We start from the raw sequence: 22,340 nt of genomic DNA, 5'->3' as shown, positions 1-22,340 counted from the left end.
TTTACATGGTGTTGATTCCTCAGTTCTCCCCATATAACCTGTATAGAATCCATCTGTATCTTGTATGTCTTCGTGGGGTCATGAACTATAACACAACCTTATGAATCAGGAACAGTCCTGGGTTGTATTCGTTAGGCACCAAACTGAAGACAGATAACAAACTGGGAGGGACTAACTGAACCTGTCCAATAAGAAACACGTTTAAAAATATTTTTTATACGATGTGCACCAATGAACACCAACCTGATGTCTCAGAGGAACTCTGTAAAATCACTGTCAAGACACTTGTCGGTTACAGGAAATGACATAAAAACCCAGAGTTTTTCTTTCAATGCACATTCTCTCAGAGAACGAGTCAGAGGTGAGACCAGAGCTGCAACATGTGTTGTTCCTGCTCTATTAGAGGCTGGCTGCTTTTCTTCACAATCCTACAAGTGGTAACGCAACACTTAAATATCATGTTATTGTGTTGGATTTATTTTTTTATCAATCATTAACGGAAACTATTTTTAATCAATCTAAAAATAGTGTCCAATATTATGAATATATTACTTGTATTATCGTTTTTCTCCCTAAATGTATCTTTCTTCAGATTGGTGACATGAGTTTCATTGTCACCCCTTGGAAGTATTACATGAGCAGTGAACATGTAAGTAACATTTTCTAACCTGTTATATTCCTCTTGTAGTAACTGTATTGGAACATGTGTTAATGTTGAAGGACCTAGATGAACGTCTGTCTCCTGTCTGATGGGTGTGTGTTAATGTTGAAGGACCTAGATGAACGTCTGTCTGATGGGTGTGTGTTAATGTTGAAGGACCTAGATGAACGTCTGTCTGATGGGTGTGTGTTAATGTTGAAGGACCTAGATGAACGTCTGTCTCCAGTCTGATGGGTGTGTGTTAATGTTGAAGGACCTAGATGAACGTCTGTCTGATGGGTGTGTGTTAATGTTGAAGGACCTAGATGAACGTCTGTCTGATGGGTGTGTGTTAATGTTGAAGGACCTAGATGAACGTCTGTCTCCAGTCTGATGGGTGTGTGTTAATGTTGAAGGACCTAGATGAACGTCAGTCTGATGGGTGTGTGTTAATGTTGAAGGACCTAGATGAACGTCTGTCTGATGGGTGTGTGTTAATGTTGAAAGACCTAGATGAACGTCTGTCTGATGGGTGTGTGTTAATGTTGAAGGACCTAGATGAACGTCTGTCTCCAGTCTGATGGGTGTGTGTTAATGTTGAAGGACCTAGATGAACGTCTGTCTGATGGGTGTGTGTTAATGTTGAAGGACCTAGATGAACGTCTGTCTGATGGGTGTGTGTTAATGTTGAAGGACCTAGATGAACGTCTGTCTGATGGGTGTGTGTTAATGTTGAAGGACCTAGATGAACGTCTGTCTGATGGGTGTGTGTTAATGTTGAAGGATATAGATGAACGTCTGTCTCCTGTCTGATGGGTGTGTGTTAATGTTGAAGGACCTAGATGAACGTCTGTCTGATGGGTGTGTGTTAATGTTGAAGTACCTAGATGAACGTCTGTCTCCTGTCTGATGGGTGTGTGTTAATGTTGAAGGACCTAGATGAACGTCTGTCTCCTGTCTGATGGGTGTGTTTTAATGTTGAAGGACCTAGATGAACGTCTGTCTGATGGGTGTGTGTTAATGTTGAAGGACCTAGATGAACGTCTGTCTGATGGGTGTGTGTTAATGTTGAAGGACCTAGATGAACGTCTGTCTCCAGTCTGATGGGTGTGTGTTAATGTTGAAGGACCTAGATGAACGTCTTTCTGATGGGTGTGTGTTAATGTTGAAGGACCTAGATGAACGTCTGTCTGATGGGTGTGTGTTAATGTTGAAGGACCTAGATGAACGTCTGTCTGATGGGTGTGTGTTAATGTTAACTACAAGATGAACGTCTGTCTGATGGGTGTGTGTTAATGTTGAAGGACCTAGATGAACATCTGTCTGATGGGTGTGTGTTAATGTTGAAGGACCTAGATGAACGTCTGTCTGATGGGTGTGTGTTAATGTTAACTACAAGATGAACGTCTGTCTCCTGTCTGATGGGTGTGTGTTAATGTTGAAGGACCTAGATGAACGTCTGTCTGATGGGTGTGTGTTAATGTTGAAGGACCTAGATGAACGTCTGTCTGATGGGTGTGTGTTAATGTTAACTACAAGATGAACGTCTGTCTGATGGGTGTGTGTTAATGTTGAAGGACCTAGATGAACGTCTGTCTGATGGGTGTGTGTTAATGTTAACTACAAGATGAACGTCTGTCTCCTGTCTGATGGGTGTGTGTTAATGTTGAAGGACCTAGATGAACGTCTGTCTGATGGGTGTGTGTTAATGTTAACTACAAGATGAACGTCTGTCTGATGGGTGTGTGTTAATGTTGAAGGACCTAGATGAACGTCTGTCTGATGGGTGTGTGTTAATGTTGAAGGACCTAGATGAACGTCTGTCTGATGGGTGTGTGTTAATGTTGAAGGACCTAGATGAACGTCTGTCTCCAGTCTGATGGGTGTGTGTTAATGTTGAAGGACCTAGATGAACGTCTGTCTGATGGGTGTGTGTTAATGTTGAAGGACCTAGATGAACGTCTGTCTGATGGGTGTGTGTTAATGTTGAAGGACCTAGATGAACGTCTGTCTCCAGTCTGATGGGTGTGTGTTAATGTTGAAGGACCTAGATGAACGTCAGTCTGATGGGTGTGTGTTAATGTTGAAGGACCTAGATGAACGTCTGTCTGATGGGTGTGTGTTAATGTTGAAAGACCTAGATGAACGTCTGTCTGATGGGTGTGTGTTAATGTTGAAGGACCTAGATGAACGTCTGTCTCCAGTCTGATGGGTGTGTGTTAATGTTGAAGGACCTAGATGAACGTCTGTCTGATGGGTGTGTGTTAATGTTGAAGGACCTAGATGAACGTCTGTCTGATGGGTGTGTGTTAATGTTGAAGGACCTAGATGAACGTCTGTCTGATGGGTGTGTGTTAATGTTGAAGGACCTAGATGAACGTCTGTCTGATGGGTGTGTGTTAATGTTGAAGGATATAGATGAACGTCTGTCTCCTGTCTGATGGGTGTGTGTTAATGTTGAAGGACCTAGATGAACGTCTGTCTGATGGGTGTGTGTTAATGTTGAAGTACCTAGATGAACGTCTGTCTCCTGTCTGATGGGTGTGTGTTAATGTTGAAGGACCTAGATGAACGTCTGTCTCCTGTCTGATGGGTGTGTTTTAATGTTGAAGGACCTAGATGAACGTCTGTCTGATGGGTGTGTGTTAATGTTGAAGGACCTAGATGAACGTCTGTCTGATGGGTGTGTGTTAATGTTGAAGGACCTAGATGAACGTCTGTCTCCAGTCTGATGGGTGTGTGTTAATGTTGAAGGACCTAGATGAACGTCTTTCTGATGGGTGTGTGTTAATGTTGAAGGACCTAGATGAACGTCTGTCTGATGGGTGTGTGTTAATGTTGAAGGACCTAGATGAACGTCTGTCTGATGGGTGTGTGTTAATGTTAACTACAAGATGAACGTCTGTCTGATGGGTGTGTGTTAATGTTGAAGGACCTAGATGAACGTCTGTCTGATGGGTGTGTGTTAATGTTGAAGGACCTAGATGAACGTCTGTCTGATGGGTGTGTGTTAATGTTAACTACAAGATGAACGTCTGTCTCCTGTCTGATGGGTGTGTGTTAATGTTGAAGGACCTAGATGAACGTCTGTCTGATGGGTGTGTGTTAATGTTGAAGGACCTAGATGAACGTCTGTCTGATGGGTGTGTGTTAATGTTAACTACAAGATGAACGTCTGTCTGATGGGTGTGTGTTAATGTTGAAGGACCTAGATGAACGTCTGTCTGATGGGTGTGTGTTAATGTTAACTACAAGATGAACGTCTGTCTCCTGTCTGATGGGTGTGTGTTAATGTTGAAGGACCTAGATGAACGTCTGTCTGATGGGTGTGTGTTAATGTTAACTACAAGATGAACGTCTGTCTGATGGGTGTGTGTTAATGTTGAAGGACCTAGATGAACGTCTGTCTGATGGGTGTGTGTTAATGTTGAAGGACCTAGATGAACGTCTGTCTGATGGGTGTGTGTTAATGTTGAAGGACCTAGATGAACGTCTGTCTCCAGTCTGATGGGTGTGTGTTAATGTTGAAGGACCTAGATGAACGTCTGTCTCCAGTCTGATGGGTGTGTGTTAATGTTGAAGGACCTAGATGAACGTCTGTCTGATGGGTGTGTGTTAATGTTGAAGGACCTAGATGAACGTCTGTCTGATGGGTGTGTGTTAATGTTGAAGGACCTAGATGAACGTCTGTCTCCAGTCTGATGGGTGTGTGTTAATGTTGAAGGACCTAGATGAACGTCTGTCTGATGGGTGTGTGTTAATGTTGAGGGACCTAGATGAACGTCTGTCTGATGGGTGTGTGTTAATGTTGAAGGACCTAGATTTTATTTTTTTTTATTTTTTTACCTTTATTTTACTAGGCAAGTCAGTTAAGAACAAATTCTTATTTTCAATGACGGCCTAGGAACAGTGGGTTAACTGCCTGTTCAAGGGCAGAACGACAGATTTTGTACCTTGTCAGCTTGGGGATTTGAACTTGCAACCTTTCGGTTACTAGTCCAATGCTCTAACCACTAGGCTACACTGCCGCCCCAGATGAACGTCTGTCTCCTGTCTGATGGGTGTGTGTTAATGTTGAAGGACCTAGATGAACGTCTGTCTCCTGTCTGATGGGTGTGTGTTAATAATGAAAGACCTAGATGAACGTCTGTCTCCTGTCTGATGGGTGTGTGTTAATGTTGAAGGACCTAGATGAACGTCTGTCTCCTGTCTGATGGGTGTGTGTTAATGTTGAAGGACCTAGATGAAAGTCTGTCTCCAGTCTGATGGGTGTGTGTTAATGTTGAAGGACCTAGATGAACGTCTGTCTGATGGGTGTGTGTTAATGTTGAAGGACCTAGATGAACGTCTGTCTCCTGTCTGATGGGTGTGTGTTAATGTTGAAGGACCTAGATGAACGTCTGTCTCCTGTCTGATGGGTGTGTGTTAATGTTGAAGGACCTAGATGAACGTCTGTCTCCTGTCTGATGGGTGTGTGTTAATGTTGAAGGACCTAGATGAACGTCTGTCTCCTGTCTGATGGGTGTGTGTTAATGTTGAAGGACCTAGATGAACGTCTGTCTCCTGTCTGATGGGTGTGTGTTAATGTTGAAGGACCTAGATGAAAGTCTGTCTCCAGTCTGATGGGTGTGTGTTAATGTTGAAGGACCTAGATGAACGTCTGTCTCCAGTCTGATGGGTGTGTGTTAATGTTGAAGGACCTAGATGAACGTCTGTCTGATGGGTGTGTGTTAATGTTGAAGGACCTAGATGAACGTCTGTCTGATTGGTGTGTGTTAATGTTGAAGGACCTAGATGAACGTCTGTCTGATGGGTGTGTGTTAATGTTGAAGGATATAGATGAACGTCTGTCTCCTGTCTGATGGGTGTGTGTTAATGTTGAAGGACCTAGATGAACGTCTGTCTGATGGGTGTGTGTTAATGTTGAAGTACCTAGATGAACGTCTGTCTCCTGTCTGATGGGTGTGTGTTAATGTTGAAGGACCTAGATGAACGTCTGTCTCCTGTCTGATGGGTGTGTTTTAATGTTGAAGGACCTAGATGAACGTCTGTCTGATGGGTGTGTGTTAATGTTGAAGGACCTAGATGAACGTCTGTCTGATGGGTGTGTGTTAATGTTGAAGGACCTAGATGAACGTCTGTCTCCAGTCTGATGGGTGTGTGTTAATGTTGAAGGACCTAGATGAACGTCTTTCTGATGGGTGTGTGTTAATGTTGAAGGACCTAGATGAACGTCTGTCTGATGGGTGTGTGTTAATGTTGAAGGACCTAGATGAACGTCTGTCTGATGGGTGTGTGTTAATGTTGAAGGACCTAGATGAACGTCTGTCTGATGGGTGTGTGTTAATGTTAACTACAAGATGAACGTCTGTCTCCTGTCTGATGGGTGTGTGTTAATGTTGAAGGACCTAGATGAACGTCTGTCTGATGGGTGTGTGTTAATGTTGAAGGACCTAGATGAACGTCTGTCTGATGGGTGTGTGTTAATGTTAACTACAAGATGAACGTCTGTCTGATGGGTGTGTGTTAATGTTGAAGGACCTAGATGAACGTCTGTCTGATGGGTGTGTGTTAATGTTAACTACAAGATGAACGTCTGTCTCCTGTCTGATGGGTGTGTGTTAATGTTGAAGGACCTAGATGAACGTCTGTCTGATGGGTGTGTGTTAATGTTAACTACAAGATGAACGTCTGTCTGATGGGTGTGTGTTAATGTTGAAGGACCTAGATGAACGTCTGTCTGATGGGTGTGTGTTAATGTTGAAGGACCTAGATGAACGTCTGTCTGATGGGTGTGTGTTAATGTTGAAGGACCTAGATGAACGTCTGTCTCCAGTCTGATGGGTGTGTGTTAATGTGGAAGGACCTAGATGAACGTCTGTCTCCAGTCTGATGGGTGTGTGTTAATGTTGAAGGACCTAGATGAACGTCTGTCTGATGGGTGTGTGTTAATGTTGAAGGACCTAGATGAACGTCTGTCTGATGGGTGTGTGTTAATGTTGAAGGACCTAGATGAACGTCTGTCTCCAGTCTGATGGGTGTGTGTTAATGTTGAAGGACCTAGATGAACGTCTGTCTGATGGGTGTGTGTTAATGTTGAGGGACCTAGATGAACGTCTGTCTGATGGGTGTGTGTTAATGTTGAAGGACCTAGATGAACGTCTGTCTCCTGTCTGATGGGTGTGTGTTAATGTTGAAGGACCTAGATGAACGTCTGTCTCCTGTCTGATGGGTGTGTGTTAATGTTGAAGGACCTAGATGAACGTCTGTCTCCTGTCTGATGGGTGTGTGTTAATGTTGAAGGACCTAGATGAACGTCTGTCTCCTGTCTGATGGGTGTGTGTTAATGTTGAAGGACCTAGATGAAAGTCTGTCTCCAGTCTGATGGGTGTGTGTTAATGTTGAAGGACCTAGATGAACATCTGTCTGATGGGTGTGTGTTAATGTTGAAGGACCTAGATGAACGTCTGTCTCCTGTCTGATGGGTGTGTGTTAATGTTGAAGGACCTAGATGAACGTCTGTCTCCTGTCTGATGGGTGTGTGTTAATGTTGAAGGACCTAGATGAACGTCTGTCTCCTGTCTGATGGGTGTGTGTTAATGTTGAAGGACCTAGATGAACGTCTGTCTCCTGTCTGATGGGTGTGTGTTAATGTTGAAGGACCTAGATGAAAGTCTGTCTCCAGTCTGATGGGTGTGTGTTAATGTTGAAGGACCTAGATGAACGTCTGTCTGATGGGTGTGTGTTAATGTTGAAGGACCTAGATGAACGTCTGTCTCCTGTCTGATGGGTGTGTGTTAATGTTGAAGGACCTAGATGAACGTCTGTCTCCTGTCTGATGGGTGTGTGTTAATGTTGAAGGACCTAGATGAACGTCTGTCTGATGGGTGTGTGTTAATGTTGAAGGACCTAGATGAACGTCTGTCTCCTGTCTGATGGGTGTGTGTTAATGTTGAAGGACCTAGATGAACGTCTGTCTCCAGTCTGATGGGTGTGTGTTAACGTTGAAGGACCTAGATGAAAGTCTGTCTCCAGTCTGATGGGTGTGTGTTAATGTTGAAGGACCTAGATGAACGTCTGTCTGATGGGTGTGTGTTAATGTTGAAGGACCTAGATGAACGCCTGTCTCCTGTCTGATGGGTGTGTGTTAATGTTGAAGGACCTAGATGAACGTCTGTCTGATGGGTGTGTGTTAATGTTGAAGGACCTAGATGAAAGTCTGTCTCCAGTCTGATGGGTGTGTGTTAATGTTGAAGGACCTAGATGAACGTCTGTCTCCTGTCAGATGGACTATCTTTACAGCAGGTGTGGTCTCCTTTCTCCTTGACATCACGGGTCTGCATGGAGCTCGTAAGAAGAACAAGAACTTCCTGATCACGGTATGTTCAGTTCTTAAAGGGGCAATCTGGGATTCAAACATTGCCATCATCCTGATGCTGTTTTGTAAACCACTGAGGGATGGGGCTTGAAAAATGTAACCACTCTCAAACCTGGAAGATGGTTGAACTGAGCTCCTGAGGCTTTATAAGTTATATTCTTCAATAATAAATAGCTAATATATTGTTAATTTTAAAGTCCAAAAACCGATGGCCCAATCCCAGATATCCCCTGTATTAAAGCCAAAATCCAATTGGTATAATCAACAAATGAAATACTTATTATTTGACCCGTTTAACTAAGACCAAGTCAAGTACATCATGGGGTACAGTGTACTGCCCAAAATATATAATGTTTATTCTTTTCTTTACTCATGGGGTGATGCAGTATTCAGTTGGATCTTGTCTGCGATGCTTTGGACTGGGGTTTCTGGCCATCTACCTTCCACCACAGGTAGGACAGAATTACAGGTTCAAGTCCATAAAAATGTAATTAAACAAATATTTAAAAACAACTTGGTATTTAATTAATTCTGTGTCCAATCCCCCCCCCCCCCCCCCACAAAAAAAATCTCCAGCTTCCAAATATGATGAAAGCCTGGTATGAAGGGTACATCCCTTTGCACACAAATGGAAGAGATGTGGTACCAGGACTGACGCAACTGCAAACCATTGTAAGTTATTATCTCAAATCAAATCAAATCAAATGTATTTATATAGCCCTTCGTACATCAGCTGATATCTCAAAGTGCTGTACAGAAACCCAGCCTAAAACCCCAAACAGCAAGCAATGCAGGTGTAGAAGCACGGTGGCTAGGAAAAACTCCCTAGAAAGGCCAAAACCTAGGAAGAAACCTAGAGAGGAACCAGGCTATGTGGGGTGGCCAGTCCTCTTCTGGCTGTGCCAGGTGGAGATTATAACAGAACATGGCCAAGATGTTCAAATGTTCATAAATGACCAGCATGGTCGTATAATAATAAGGCAGAACAGTTGAAACTGGAGCAGCAGCACGGTCAGGTGGACTGGGGACAGCAAGGAGTCATCATGTCAGGTAGTCCTGGGGCATGGTCCTAGGGCTCAGGTCCTCCGAGAGAGAGAAAGAAAGAGAGAATTAGAGAGAGCATATGTGGGGTGGCCAGTCCTCTTCTGGCTGTGCCGGGTGGAGATTATAACAGAACATGGCCAAGATGTTCAAATGTTCATAAATGACCAGCATGGTCGAATAATAATAAGGCAGAACAGTTGAAACTGGAGCAGTTATCTAACAGGATGTGTTTTTCTATAATCAGTGGTCTAACCTAGATCTTAAGACATCCACACCCATGTCATTAAATGTTTCACTTTAATCAACAACAAACAGTCAGAAAAAACTGATAGGTTGTCCCGAAAGTACTTTTCAAATAATTCTGTTAAATATTTAATTAAATGTGAATTGTTTTGTTTGTCTTGTTTCTTGTTTCACTCTTCTTAAAACTCTGAACAGGGTGAATGCTGTGGATTGGTCAATGGGTATGAAGATTGGGGTTCTCATGTCCCCTCCTCGTGTACATGCTATCCTCTCCGACTAGAGTCCTGTGTTTTTACTGAGGTCAGACTGGGTCTTACATGTACAGAAATTACACTGGGACTGTCTGTACATTCACTGTATACTTGTATGGACTGAACACTGAAATGTGTGTATTTTCTCCCTGCATACAGCATGGCTTTGTTTACAAAGAAGTGAGTGATTGGTTTTCCTATATGTACAGTAGTCTAGTTATTCTAATTTAATAGCTAAACATAGAGGTGTTGGTGTTATTATTCATTGTGTAACTCCTTTGTTGGTATTATTTCAGCCTTGTCTGGATCTAATTGTGAAGATTTACATGAATATTGTGAGGAACACCTGTATTTTCTACGTGGTCATTACGGTGAGTGCTGCATTTGTATCGTAGAAGAGCACAACCAGTCTGAGGTCCTGAGAGCTCTGGACAAGGTTTTAATCAAGGATCTCTCTGTACTTCTTTTTTTTTTGGGGGGGGGGGGGGCTCCCGAGTGGCACAGCAGTCCTATGCACTGCATGAGTGCTAGAGGTGTCACTACAGACCCTGGTTCGATTCCAGGCTGTATCACAACCAGACGTGATTGGTTTCCCCATATGGCGGCGCACATTTGACCCAGCGTTGTCTGGGTTAGGGTTTGGCTGGGGTAGGCCGTCATTGAAAATAAGAATTTGTTCTTAACTGAAAAAATACAAAACTTTGCTCCGTTCATCTTTCCCTCAATCCTGACTAGTCTCCCAGTCCCTGCCACCATGTTACAGATCGCATTCACACTTCTCCAGAAGTTGCATTGTATGCACGCCACGTACGTTCTCACCATAAAACCAGGATGTTGAATCATTCTAATAAGTTAGGTTTAAATCAAATTCTACAAAAAACAAACAATCTGTTTGTTTTTTCAACAACAATAAATACATGTAAAATGTAGCCTAATGATATCATAAAATAAGACATGACGTAATGCTGTTGAACCTTTGTTACCTAGGCCTAGGGTAAGGGTTTTTGGCTAAAAATTTAATCAAAATAAATATGAAAATAAACAATTGTTACAAGAAAAATGACTTCTAAATACGAGATTCACAGGTATTCACCAAGATGTTCAACTGTCCTTTCATGATGGGCATTGACACATGTAGTCCACATCCTGGAGGGGGTTTTACACGTCGCCTACATCCTGGAGGGGGTTTTACACATGTCGCCTACATCCTGGAGGGGGTTTTACACATGTCGCCTACATCCTGGAGGGGGTTTTACACATGTCGCCTACATCCTGGAGGGGATTTTACACATGTCGCCTACATCCTGGAGGGGGTTTTACACACATCCAAAACAGGAGCTGCCGTGCTAAAAAAATGTAGGCCTGCCTACAACACATAGATACAAAGGTAATATAATGTAGGCCTGCCTACAACACATAGATACAAAGGTACAATAATGTAGGCCTGCCTACAACACATAGATACAAAGGTAATATAATGTAGGCCTGCCTACAACACATAGATACAAAGGTAATATAATGTAGGTCTGCCTACAACACATAGATACAAAGGTAAAATAATGTAGGCCTGCCTACAACACATAGATACAAAGGTAAAATAATGTAGGTCTGCCTACAACACATAGATACAAAGGTAAAATAATGTAGGTCTGCCTACAACACATAGATACAAAGGTAATATAATGTAGGCCTGCCTACAACACATAGATACAAAGGTAAAATAATGTAGGCCTGCCTACAACACATAGATACAAAGGTAATATAATGTAGGCCTGCCTACAACACATAGATACAAAGGGAATGTCACTGTTCTGCTCCTATCAACCTTGATATTTTAATGAAGCTTCGCTGATTAAGATGACTTTCCAAGCAGTCTCACAAGCCAAACACTTTATTGACGGCCATGACTAGCCTTCTTAATTACATTGGGCAGGAAAAAAAAGAGAACAGCCTTCATTGAGAGGAAGGGTGTCACGGTCGGCGTGATATGTGTTCATGTTGAATTTTAATCAAGAAAACACTGAACACTGAAACACTATACCAAAGTAGTAAACAAAATAACAACCATGACGCTAATGTGAGCTGCGCTGAAACAAGCCATCAACATAGACAATCACCCACAAACAAACAGTGCAACCCAGGCTACCTAAGTATGATTCTCAATCAGAGACAACTAATGACACCTGCCTCTGATTGAGAACCATACTAGGCCGAAACATAGAAATACCCAAATCATAGAAAATCAAACATAGACTGCCCACCCCAACTCACGCCCTGACCATACTAACTAATGACAAAACAAAGGAAATAAAGGTCAGAACATGACAAAGGGAAGATATGCTTTTGATTTTTTATAAAATATGTATTAAACAACACATCTGTTTACAATATACAAGCCATATCTTCTAGGTTGAAAATAAAACCCATTTCATTGTCTCTTACTTGCAGGCCATTGTAATGCTTCTGGCGTTGGTAATGACCCGTAGAATCCAAAAAGCCTCCTCGGCTGAGGTGACCATGGATCTTAGCTATAGAAACGCAGCCAACATGGAAATGGCAACTACTCCACAAGCTCCTCCCATGCTGCCTGCCACACAAGCTCCTCTTCATGCCAGCTCTTATTACCAGCCACCTCCTCCGTACCAGTACGATGCGAAACACTAGAGGGATGTGACTGACCTGCGAACCCATGTTGAATTTCCTCATTGGTTACAACTGGACCAGGGTTAGGTTTAAGGCTAGGGTTAAGGTTAGGGTTGGGGTTAAGACTAGGGTTAAGGTTAGGGTTGGGGTTAAGACTAGGGTTAAGGTTAGGGTTGGGGTTAAGACTAGGGTTAAAGTTAGGGTTGGGGTTAAGACTAGGGTTTAAAGTTAGGGTTGGGGTTAAGACTAGGGTTAAAGTTAGGGTTGGGGTTAAGACTAGGGTTAAGGTTAGGGTTGGGGTTAAGACTAGGGTTAAGGTTAGGGTTGGGGTTAAGACTAGGGTTAAAGTTAGGGTTGGGGTTAAGACTAGGGTTAAAGTTAGGGTTGGGGTTAAGACTAGGGTTAAAGTTAGGGTTGAGGTTGGGGTCAGTTTTAGCGTTTGCCTTCATTGGACTGCCAATGTGTTGCACCCCAATATGCCTTAGTAAAGGCTGAGCACACAGGTCTTCCTCGGTACCAATTTGTTTGTGGGTTCTGGAAGTAACGTGGCCGAGGGAAGGGGCCCATTTCATTGTCAAACAATCACCCACGTGAATCACCAGTTTTCCTGTCTGGTAACTCCTCTAACATCAAATAAACTTATTTTCTAAATACTTTGTCTCATTTTCTAAAGTTCTAAACTCTACTGTTTAATTCAGTGAATCATTTGTTGTCTTTCAGTGATGTGTATAAAGGGTTAATGTTATGTTATGTTTCTTGTGGAGGTTGTCAGGGCTGCTTTGTTATTTCCCATCATCCTGTTCAACAGTGTTGTGCCTCACATGCAGGTATACGCAGTACATGCAGATCAGTGCTGTAAAAAAAGACAAAACCACAGTACTTTGTTTCAGAGGAATGGAAAGCAATGCTTGTCGTGAGAAATTAAACCACAAGAGTGTAGACAAGGGTCTTCCAACTATTGAAAAAGTCCCTTTGGTTTTCCTCTGTTTAAATGTAGGACAATACAACCAAACTGCACCCTCGCAGAAGTGCTTACTGTGGTCAAACTAAGATGTAGACCTGCATCCTAAATTGTACCCTATTCCCTACATAATGCCCTATGGGCCCTGGACAAAAGTAGTACACTACATAGGGAACAGGGTGCCATTTTGGACATAGTCGTAGTCTTTGCGTGACCTAGATGAGCATTTGCATGTTTTCCACTGAAGAAGGAAGTGACTGGCATGTTGTTTTACCCCCAAAATAAATAATAAATCAATCAAATGCCAAAGGAGGGACGACTCATTAAGAAATCAGGGCTGATATTTATAAATCTTCTCAGAGAAGGAAGGTTGATCTCGGATCAGTTTTTTTCTCCTTCTTATAAATAAGATAACGTGTTGGTGTTACATGGACAGGAGGACCTTGATCCTAGATCAGTACTTCTACTCTCAAAGGCTTTATGAATATGGGCCTGGTTCCTTTTACATTGTGTTGATTCCTCTGTACAAAAGGTGCCATGTTGAACCTAAAAAGGTCACTTCGTCTCCTATACGAGAACCCTTTGAAGAACTATTTTTGGTTCCAGGTAGAACCTATTTTGTTCCAGGTAGAAGAACCCTTTTGGGTTCCATGTAGAACCCTTTCCACAAAAGGGAACCAGAAAAGGGTTCTACTTGGAACCAAAAAGGGTTCTACCTGGAACCAAAAAGGGTTCTACCTGGAACCAGAAAAGGGTTCTACCTGGAACCAAAAAGGGTTCTACCTGGAACCAAAAAGGGTTCTACCTGGAACCAGAAAAGGGTTCTACCTGGAACCAAAAATGGTTCTACCTGGAACCAAAAAGGTTTCTCCTATGGGGACAGCTGAATAACCAATCTGGAAGCCATATTTCTCTGTAGTGTAAGTCTGGAATCCACCTGGGCTTCATAGGTCTTCCTCGGTACCATTACTGAACTATTGAAACACATAATGAACTAGGAACATTCCTTGGTCATATTCATTAGGCACTAAATTAGGTTAGGTTTAATTAAGACGAGGGTTAAGTTTAGGGTTGGGGTCAGTTTGAGTGTTTTCCTTCATTGGACTGCCAATGTGTTGCACCCCAATATGCCTTAGTAACGGCTGAGCACTTCTGTTAATGTGAGACAATTTGTTTGTGGGTTCTGGAAGTAACGTGGCCGAGGGAAGGGGCCCATTTCATTGTCAAACAATCACCCACGTGAATCACCAGTTTTCCTGTCTGGTAACTCCTCTAACATCAAATAAACTTATTTTCTAAATACTTTGTCTCATTTTCTAAAGTTCTAAACTCTACTGTTTAATTCAGTGAATCATTTGTTGTCTTTCAGTGATGTGTATAAAGGGTCAAATCAAATCAAATCAAATCAAATTTATTTGTCACATACACATGGTTAGCAGATGTTAATGCGAGTGTAGCGAAATGCTTGTGCTTCTAGTTCCGACAATGCAGTAATAACGAACAAGTAATCTAACTAATAATTCCCCAAAAAACTACTGTCTTATACACAGTGTAAGGGGATAAAGAATATGTACATAAGGATATATGAATGAGTGATGGTACAGAGCAGCATAGGCAAGATACAGTAGATGATATCGAGTACAGTATATACATATGAGATGAGTATGTAAACCAAGTGGCATAGTTAAAGTGGCTAGTGATACATGTATTACATGTTAATGTTATGTTATGTTTCTTGTGGAGGTTGTCAGGGCTGCTTTGTTATTTCCCATCATCCTGTTCAACAGTGTTGTGCCTCACATGCAGGTATACGCAGTACATGCAGATCAGTGCTGTAAAAAAGACAAAACCACAGAGAGGAATGGAAAGCAATGCTTGTGTCGTCAGAATTGTAACCACAAGAGTGCACACTTCCAACTATTGAAAAAGACCCTTTGTTTTCACTCTGTTTAAATGTAGGACTTTATAACCGAACTGCAACCTGGCGGAAGTTATTACTATGGTCATAATAAAATGCAGGACTTCATCCTAAATTGTACCCTATACCCTACATAGTGCCCAATGGGCCCTGGTCAAAAGTAGTGTACTATATAGGGAATAGGGTGTCATTTGGGATGCAGGTGTACTCTTCGTGTGACTTAGCATTTGCATGTTTTCCAATGAAGAAGGAAGTGGTTGGAATGTTGACTGACATCTCACTCAGGGTGAAGTTTCCCCTAGGTGCAGATCTAGGATCAGGTCCCCCTCCCCCAATCCTAACCTTAACCATTGGTGAGGAAAATGCTAAACAGACCCAGGATCGGAGTCTCGGGGTAACCACAGCCTGCAATCTCTATGAGGGACACACTCCAACACTCCGACATCATTTACAAACAAAGCATTTGTGTTTATTGAGTCCACCAGATCAGAGGTTGTAGAGATAACCAGGGACGTTCTCTGTTTAGTGAGTCCACCAGATCAGAGGCAGTAGAGATAACCAGGGACGTTCTCTGTTTAGTGAGTCCACCAGATCAGAGGCAGTAGAGATAACCAGGGACGTTCTCTGTTTAGTGAGTCCACCAGATCAGAGGCAGCAGTTATGACTAGAGATGATCTCTGTTTAGTGAGTCCACCAGATCAGAGGTTGTAGAGATAACCAGGGACGTTCTCTGTTTAGTGAGTCCACCAGATCAGAGGCAGTAGAGATAACCAGGGACGTTCTCTGTTTAGTGAGTCCACCAGATCAGAGGCAGTAGAGATAACCAGGGACGTTCTCTTGAATTGGACCATTTCCTGTCCCTCTAAGCATTCAAAATGTAATGAGTACTTTTGGGTGTCAGGGAAAATGTTTGGAGTAAAAAGTATACAACTTAAGTAGTACTTTAAAGGTTTTTACTTAAAAAAAAATATATATATATTTCACCTTTATTTTAACCAGGTAGGCCAGTTGAGAACAAGTTCTCATTTACAACTGCAACCTGGCCAAGATAAAGCAAAGCAGTGCGACACAAACAACAACATAGATTTACACATGGAATTTTAACAAGCGTACAGTCAATAACACAATACAACAAAAAAAGATTAAAGTCTATATACAGTGTGTGCAAATGGCTTGAGGAGGTAAGGCAATACATAGGCCATAGTGGCAAGTAATTATAATTTAGCAAATTGTGTGGTGTCGTCAGAATGGTGTCGTCTGCGTGGAGGTGGATCAGGGAATCACCCGCAGCAAGAGCGACATCGTTGATATATACAGAGAAGAGAGTAGGCCCGAGAATTGAACCCTGTGGTATCCCCATAGAGACTGCCAGAGGACCGGACAACAGGCCCTCCGATTTGACACACTGAACTCAGTCTGAGAAGTAGTTGGTGAACCAGGCAATGCAGTCATTTGAGACACCAAGGCTGTTGAGTCTGCCGATAAGAATACGATGATTGACAGAGTTGAAAGCCTTGGCCAGGTCGATGAAGACGGCTGCACAGTACAATCTTTTATCAATGACGGTTAGGATATCGGTTAGTACCTTGAGAGTGGCGGAGGTGCACCCGTGACCAGCTCGGAAACCGGATTGCACAGCGGAGAAGGTACGGTGGGATTCAAAATGGCCAGTGATCTGTTTATTATCTTAGCTTTGCAACCAACATGGAAATGGGAACTATTCTTCGAACTCCTCCCATGCTGTCTTCCAAGGAAGTTGCTCCCATGCTTCCTTCCACACAAGCTTCACACAAGCTTCCTTTCACTCAAGCTCCTCCCATGCATCCATGCTGCCTTCCACACAACAACCTCCCATGCTGCCTTCAACACATTCTCCTCCCATGCTGCCTTTCACACAACAACCTCCCATTCTGCCTTCAACACATTCTCCTCCCATGCTGCCTTCAACACAAGCTCCTCCCGTGCTGCCTTCAACACAAGCTCCTCCCGTGCTGCCTTCAACACAAGCTCCTCCCATGCTACTTTCAACACAATTCCTCCCATGCTGTCTTCAACACAATCTCCTCCCACGCTGCCTTCAACATATTCTCCTCCCATGCTGCCTTCAACACAAGCTGCTCCCATGCTGCCTTCAACACAATCTCCTCCCATGCTGCCTTCAACACAAGCTCCTCCCATGCTGCCTTCAACATATTCTCCTCCCATGCTGCCTTCAACACAATCCTCCCATGCTGCCTTCAACACAAGCTCCTCCCATGCTGCCTTCAACACAAGCTCCTCCCGTGCTGCCTTCAACACAAGCTCCTCCCATGCTGCCTTCAACACAAGCTCCTCCCATGCTGCCTTCAACACAAGCTCCTCCCATGCTGTCTTCAACACAAGCTCCTCCCATGCTGCCTTCAACACAAGCTCCTCCCATGCTGCCTTCAACATATTCTCCTCCCATGCTGCCTTCAACACAAGCTCCTCCCATCCTGCCTTCAACACAAGCTCCTCCCATGCTGCCTTCAACACAAGCTCCTCCCATGCTGCCTTCAACACAAGCTCCTCCCATGCTGTCTTCAACACAATCTCCTCCCATGCTGCCTTCAACACAAGCTCCTCCCTACGCCAACGTGTATGACCCGCCACCTCCTCCGTACCAAGAGGTTGGGAAAAACTAATGGGACGTGACTGACCAGAGAACTAATGTTGAATTTCCTCATTGGTTTAAAATGAAGGTAGGGTTTGGGGTTAGGGAGTGTCACATGCTTCCCAGTGGAAACAGTTTGCGCATATATAATGATGTCACGTTCTGACCTTTATTTCCTGTGTTCTGTATTTAGTTAGTATGGTCGGGGCGTGAGTTGGGTGGGTAGTCTATGTTTGATTTTCTATGATTTGGGGTTTTCTATGTTTCGGCCTAGTATGGTTCTCAATCAGAGGCAGGTGTCATTAGTTGTCTCTGATTGAGAATCATACTTAGGTAGCCTGGGTTGCACTGTGTGTTTGTGGGTGATTGTTCCTGTCTTTGTGTTTTGCACCAGATAGGGCTTTTGAGGGTTTTCACACGTTTCTTGTTTTTGTTGTATCAGTTGTTCATGAGTAAATTTACATATTAAAAGAACCATGGACACTTACCACGCCGCATATTGGTCCTCTGATCCGTTTCGCCTCTCCTCTTCGGAAGAAGAGGAGGAAATCCCTTACAAATGACAACATTTTGTGACATTTTTCTTCTTTTTGGTGTTTCGGCAGGTTTTTTTCCGGCTGTACAAGCACACAAAATGTTTTCTTGAGGCAAGTCGATGTTCGGTAGCCGAAGTCTACGCCCCTTCATTGGTGATTTGTCAACAGTAGTACTCCTAGTAGGAGTGGATGGGATTCCTCAATTAAGTGTTTGTTGTCATTTACAGAGTGATGGATAGTTTTCATGCACATTTTTTCATTGAGAAATACTGCAACAAACATCTTAGATAGATTTAAAATTGTGTGACTAAGACCTCTGCAAAAATGTCAAAATGCATTACAGATTTCTTGACTGAGTCAGAAGCTCCTCCCATGCTGCCTTCAACATATGCTCCTCCCATGCTGCCTTCAACACAAGCTCCTCCCATGCTGCCTTCAACACAAGCTCCTCCCATGCTGCCTTCAACATATTCTCCTCCCGTGCTGCCTTCAACACAAGCTCCTCCCATGCAGCCTTCAACACAAGCTCCTCCCATGCTGCCTTCAACATATGCTCCTCCCGTTCTGCCTTCAACACAAGCTCCTCCCATACAGGCGCACAAATATCATAGCCCCAAGACATGCTAACCTGTCACCATTACAAAACACGGTTAGATCTTTTGCAGATCTGATCTGATTGGTCAAAAGAATCGGGCTGCCTGTGTAAACGCCCCCAAAGTGCTGTAGTGGCCTTGAGTAATCTTATCCCACCCTTTCACATACTCTCTAAGAGGTGTCTGTCTGCACTTGTGGCGTTGATCCGGAAACATCTAAAACTTCACTTTAATGCTACTGAATTTGGCTACTACGACTGAAATATGAATCTTTCAGAAAATAATTAAATTGAAAGGTATTTATGGTGTTCTGTTTAACGGCAGTGCCTTGACTTGGACTTCTGATTACAAATGGCATTCCTATCTGAACTCGTCAGCTCATTGTTATTCTGTGCAGAGCAGAGTGAAGGATCCACATTCTTTACAGAGTGAAGGATCCACATTCTTTACAGAGTGAAGGATCCACATTCTTTACAGAGTGAAGGATCCACATTCTTTACAGAGTGAAGGATCCACATTCTTTACAGAGTGAAGGATCCACATTCTTTACAGAGTGAAGGATCCACATTCTTTACAGAGTGAAGGATCCACATTCTTTACAGAGTGAGGTACTGGACTTGTATATCCACTGAAAACAAATATTAGCTTTTTATTTCAAAGTTATTGTGCTGCCTGAAGTATTCTGAGTTATATCAACTTTAAATGTTCAGATATCCTAACCTACACCACATTTAGTTTGATTAAAATGGAGTACCAGTCAAAAGTGTGAACACACCTTCTCATTCAAGGGTTTTTCATTCTTTTTTAAACTATTTTCTACATTGTAGAATAATAATGAAGTCATCCCAACTATGAAATAACACATATGGAATCCTGTAGTAAATTCAAAAAAAGTGTTAAACAAATCAAAATATATTTTAAACTTGAGATTTTTGGTTCCAACCGCCTTGTCTTAGTGAGATGCAGAGGAGGTGAACGGCCGATCTCTGCATGTGTGGTTCCCACCGTGAAGCATGGAGGAGGAGGTGAATGGCCGATCTCTGCATGTGTGGTTCCCACCGTGAAGCATGGAGGAGGAGGTGAACGGCCAATCTCTGCATGTGTGGTTCCCACCGTGAAGCATGGAGGAGGAGGTGAATGGCCGATCTCTGCATGTGTGGTTCCCACCGTGAAGCATGGAGGAGGAGGTGAACGGCCAATCCCTGCATGTGTGGTTCCCACCGTGAAGCATGGAGGAGGAGGTGAACGGCCGATCTCTGCATGTGTGGTTCCCACCGTGAAGCATGGAGGAGGAGGTGAACGGCCAATCTCTGCATGTGTTGTTCCCACCGTGAAGCATGGAGGAGGAGGTGAACGGCCGATCTCTGCATGTGTGGTTCCCACTGTGAAGCATGGAGGAGGAGGTGAACGGCCGATCTCTACATGTGTGGTTCCCACCGTGAAGCATGGAGGAGGAGGTGAATGGCCAATCTCTGCATGTGTGGTTCTCACCATGAATCATGGAGAAGGAGGTGTGATGGTGTGGGGATGCTTTGCTGGTGACACTGTTGGTGATTTATTTCGAATTCAAGGCACACTTAACCAGCATGGCTACCACGGCATTATACAGCGATACGCCATCCCATCTGGTTTGCGCTTAGTGGAACTATCATTTGTTTTTCAGCAGGAAAATTACCCAACACAGGCTGTGTTAGATGACCTGGCCTCCACAATCACCCGACCTCAACCCAATTGAGATGGTTTGGGATGAGTTGGACCGCAGAGTGAAGGAAAACCAGCCAACAAGTGCTCAGCATATGTGGGAACTCCTTCAAGACTGTTGGAAAAGCATTCCAGGGAAGCTGGTTGAGAGAATGCCAAGAGTGTGCAAAGCTGTCTTCAAGGCAAAGTGTGGCTACTTTGAAGAATCTAAAATCTAAAATCTATTTTGATTTGTTTAACACTTCTTTGTTCACTACATGATTCCATGTGCTATTTCATAGTTTTTTATGAATTCACTATTATTCTACAATGTAGAATAATAGGAAAAATAAAGAAAAACCATTGAATGAGTAGGTGTGTCCAAACTTTTGACTGGTACTTTAAGTACAGTGTATCTACTCTGTTTTCATGGAATTCACCAGGTCAAGAGTAACCTACAGATGCTGTTCTCTCCAATCCCACCCAGACAAGGGCTGTGCTTCTCTTAGGCCAAATAAAACCCAAGTGTTTTCAACTGGCAAAAAGAAAAGAAAACTCCTTATTTTGATCCATTTCTTTTGCCGTAGTTGGTAACCAAGGGCTTTCTGCCAACTAACGTAGTAGTTAAAGAAACAACCTTCCAAACTTGGTCATTTTCCACCCTCCAACAGAAACAAGTTGAAGGATCCCCTTTAAACACAGTAAATCACCCCCAGGGTCTTGTGTTCAGTCCATTATCCGTCCAGTTATAGTTTGAAGCAACTGTTTTGGGATCGAGGACTTGTTTATCGCACTATGGGGAATGGCAGAACGTACACGAGAGGACTGTGTATCACTTTCAATGTCCTGCTTCTGGTACGTACTGGTTTGACCTACAAGGTCTGACCTTTTTTTTGTTAATTAGTCATTTGGTTAATTGGTTATATTATGGATTCATCATTATAACAGTGTATAAATCATATTAAAAACACCTGTGTAAACATTTAACATCTGAAAAGGGGTCATATTAAAAACTAAATGTTAGTCTAAAATACAAGAACAAAATGTGAAACATATTGAAGTATATCTATATTGTGTAAATAGTAGTGTAGTATGTTTCCAATAATGGCATCATACAGTATCTTAAATACATTTGTAACATACCGTAACAGACCTAAAATATCTATACTTGCAGGTATCTGGGGTATTTCTGTTCGTAGTTGGCGTTTCATACAGCTTCCAACACCCTCCTGAGGTAACAACTCAAATGTTTCAGAACTCAGAGAGTTTCTTCTTATGTAATAAAAATAATAACACCATTTACAATTCAATGTAAATGAACAAAGTCGTCAGGTCATTTAACTGACCTTTAAATGACCTGCTGTGAAATGACATTGTAAAAACTTACAGGACGTCACCTCAAGTGATGTTGACAGCAACACAGACCTGTATTATTTGTGTGAGTGCAGTTCGACCATCGGAGTACCCTCCATGAGATGTACGTACTAAATGTGTTTGGACCCATGACGGTACTGTTCTCCATCCTGGGAGGCTACGCTGCCTACAGAGACAAGAGAATACTGCTGATCCTGGTAAGTGTCTCTAAGGCTCCGTTTACACAGGAAGACCAATTCTGATCTTCTGCCCAATTATAAGCAAGAGATCTGATTTGATTGGTCAAAATACCAATTAGTGGCAAAACGATCAGAATTGGGCTATCTGTGTAAATGAAGCCTAACACAATTGGGAACAATTACATTTCAATTCCTGTCAATTCAGAATGTACAATGACATTCCAATTCCTGTCAATTCAGGATGTACAATGACATTCCAATTCCTGTC

The 22,340-nt window shown here is 42.8% G+C and overlaps 2 protein-coding genes across 3 annotated transcripts in view; both read left to right on the top strand.

Moving 5' to 3' along the window:
• Positions 1 to 321: 321 nt before the first annotated feature.
• LOC109877336 (tetraspanin-8-like) lies at positions 322 to 12,852 on the top strand. The gene is made up of 9 exons (XM_031816698.1): positions 322 to 437; positions 593 to 649; positions 7,897 to 8,019; positions 8,405 to 8,470; positions 8,595 to 8,690; positions 9,501 to 9,605; positions 9,716 to 9,736; positions 9,853 to 9,927; positions 12,005 to 12,852. The coding sequence occupies exons 1-9, from the start codon at positions 381 to 383 to the stop codon at positions 12,218 to 12,220; spliced, it is 816 nt and encodes a 271-aa protein (XP_031672558.1). The 5' UTR covers positions 322 to 380; the 3' UTR covers positions 12,221 to 12,852.
• An 8,328-nt stretch (positions 12,853 to 21,180) lies between these two features.
• The window catches only part of LOC116362649 (uncharacterized), an 8,797-nt gene continuing 7,637 nt past the window's right edge, over positions 21,181 to 22,340 (top strand). Inside the window, exons 1-3 of one of the 2 annotated variants that reach the window (XM_031816700.1) lie at positions 21,181 to 21,374; positions 21,694 to 21,753; positions 21,968 to 22,090. In XM_031816700.1, the coding sequence (XP_031672560.1) occupies positions 21,315 to 21,374; positions 21,694 to 21,753; positions 21,968 to 22,090 (243 nt within the window). In that variant the 5' untranslated portion in view covers positions 21,181 to 21,314. The remainder of the gene's footprint in view (positions 21,375 to 21,693; positions 21,754 to 21,967; positions 22,091 to 22,340) is intronic. The other variant, XM_031816699.1, reaches the window with a different exon arrangement.

The sequence above is a fragment of the Oncorhynchus kisutch genome, unplaced genomic scaffold, assembly GCF_002021735.2.
Source record: "Oncorhynchus kisutch isolate 150728-3 unplaced genomic scaffold, Okis_V2 scaffold855, whole genome shotgun sequence".
In the NCBI taxonomy this organism is placed as follows: domain Eukaryota; kingdom Metazoa; phylum Chordata; class Actinopteri; order Salmoniformes; family Salmonidae; genus Oncorhynchus; species Oncorhynchus kisutch.
Note: the sequence above shows the minus strand (reverse complement) of the source record. Positions and strands in the feature narration are given on the sequence as shown.

What these genes read in the sequence shown, in the direction of transcription:
- LOC109877336 (XM_031816698.1), top strand. Translation starts at nt 381, where the DNA reads ATGTGTTGTTCCTGCTCTATTAGAGGCTGGCTGCTTTTCTTCACAATC. An exon ending in ATTACATGAGCAGTGAACAT is followed by an intron (nt 650 to 7,896) that starts GTAAGTAACATT and finishes TTAATGTTGAAG; the next exon opens with GACCTAGATGAACGTCTGTC. An exon ending in ATGGCTTTGTTTACAAAGAA is followed by an intron (nt 9,737 to 9,852) that starts GTGAGTGATTGG and finishes GTATTATTTCAG; the next exon opens with CCTTGTCTGGATCTAATTGT.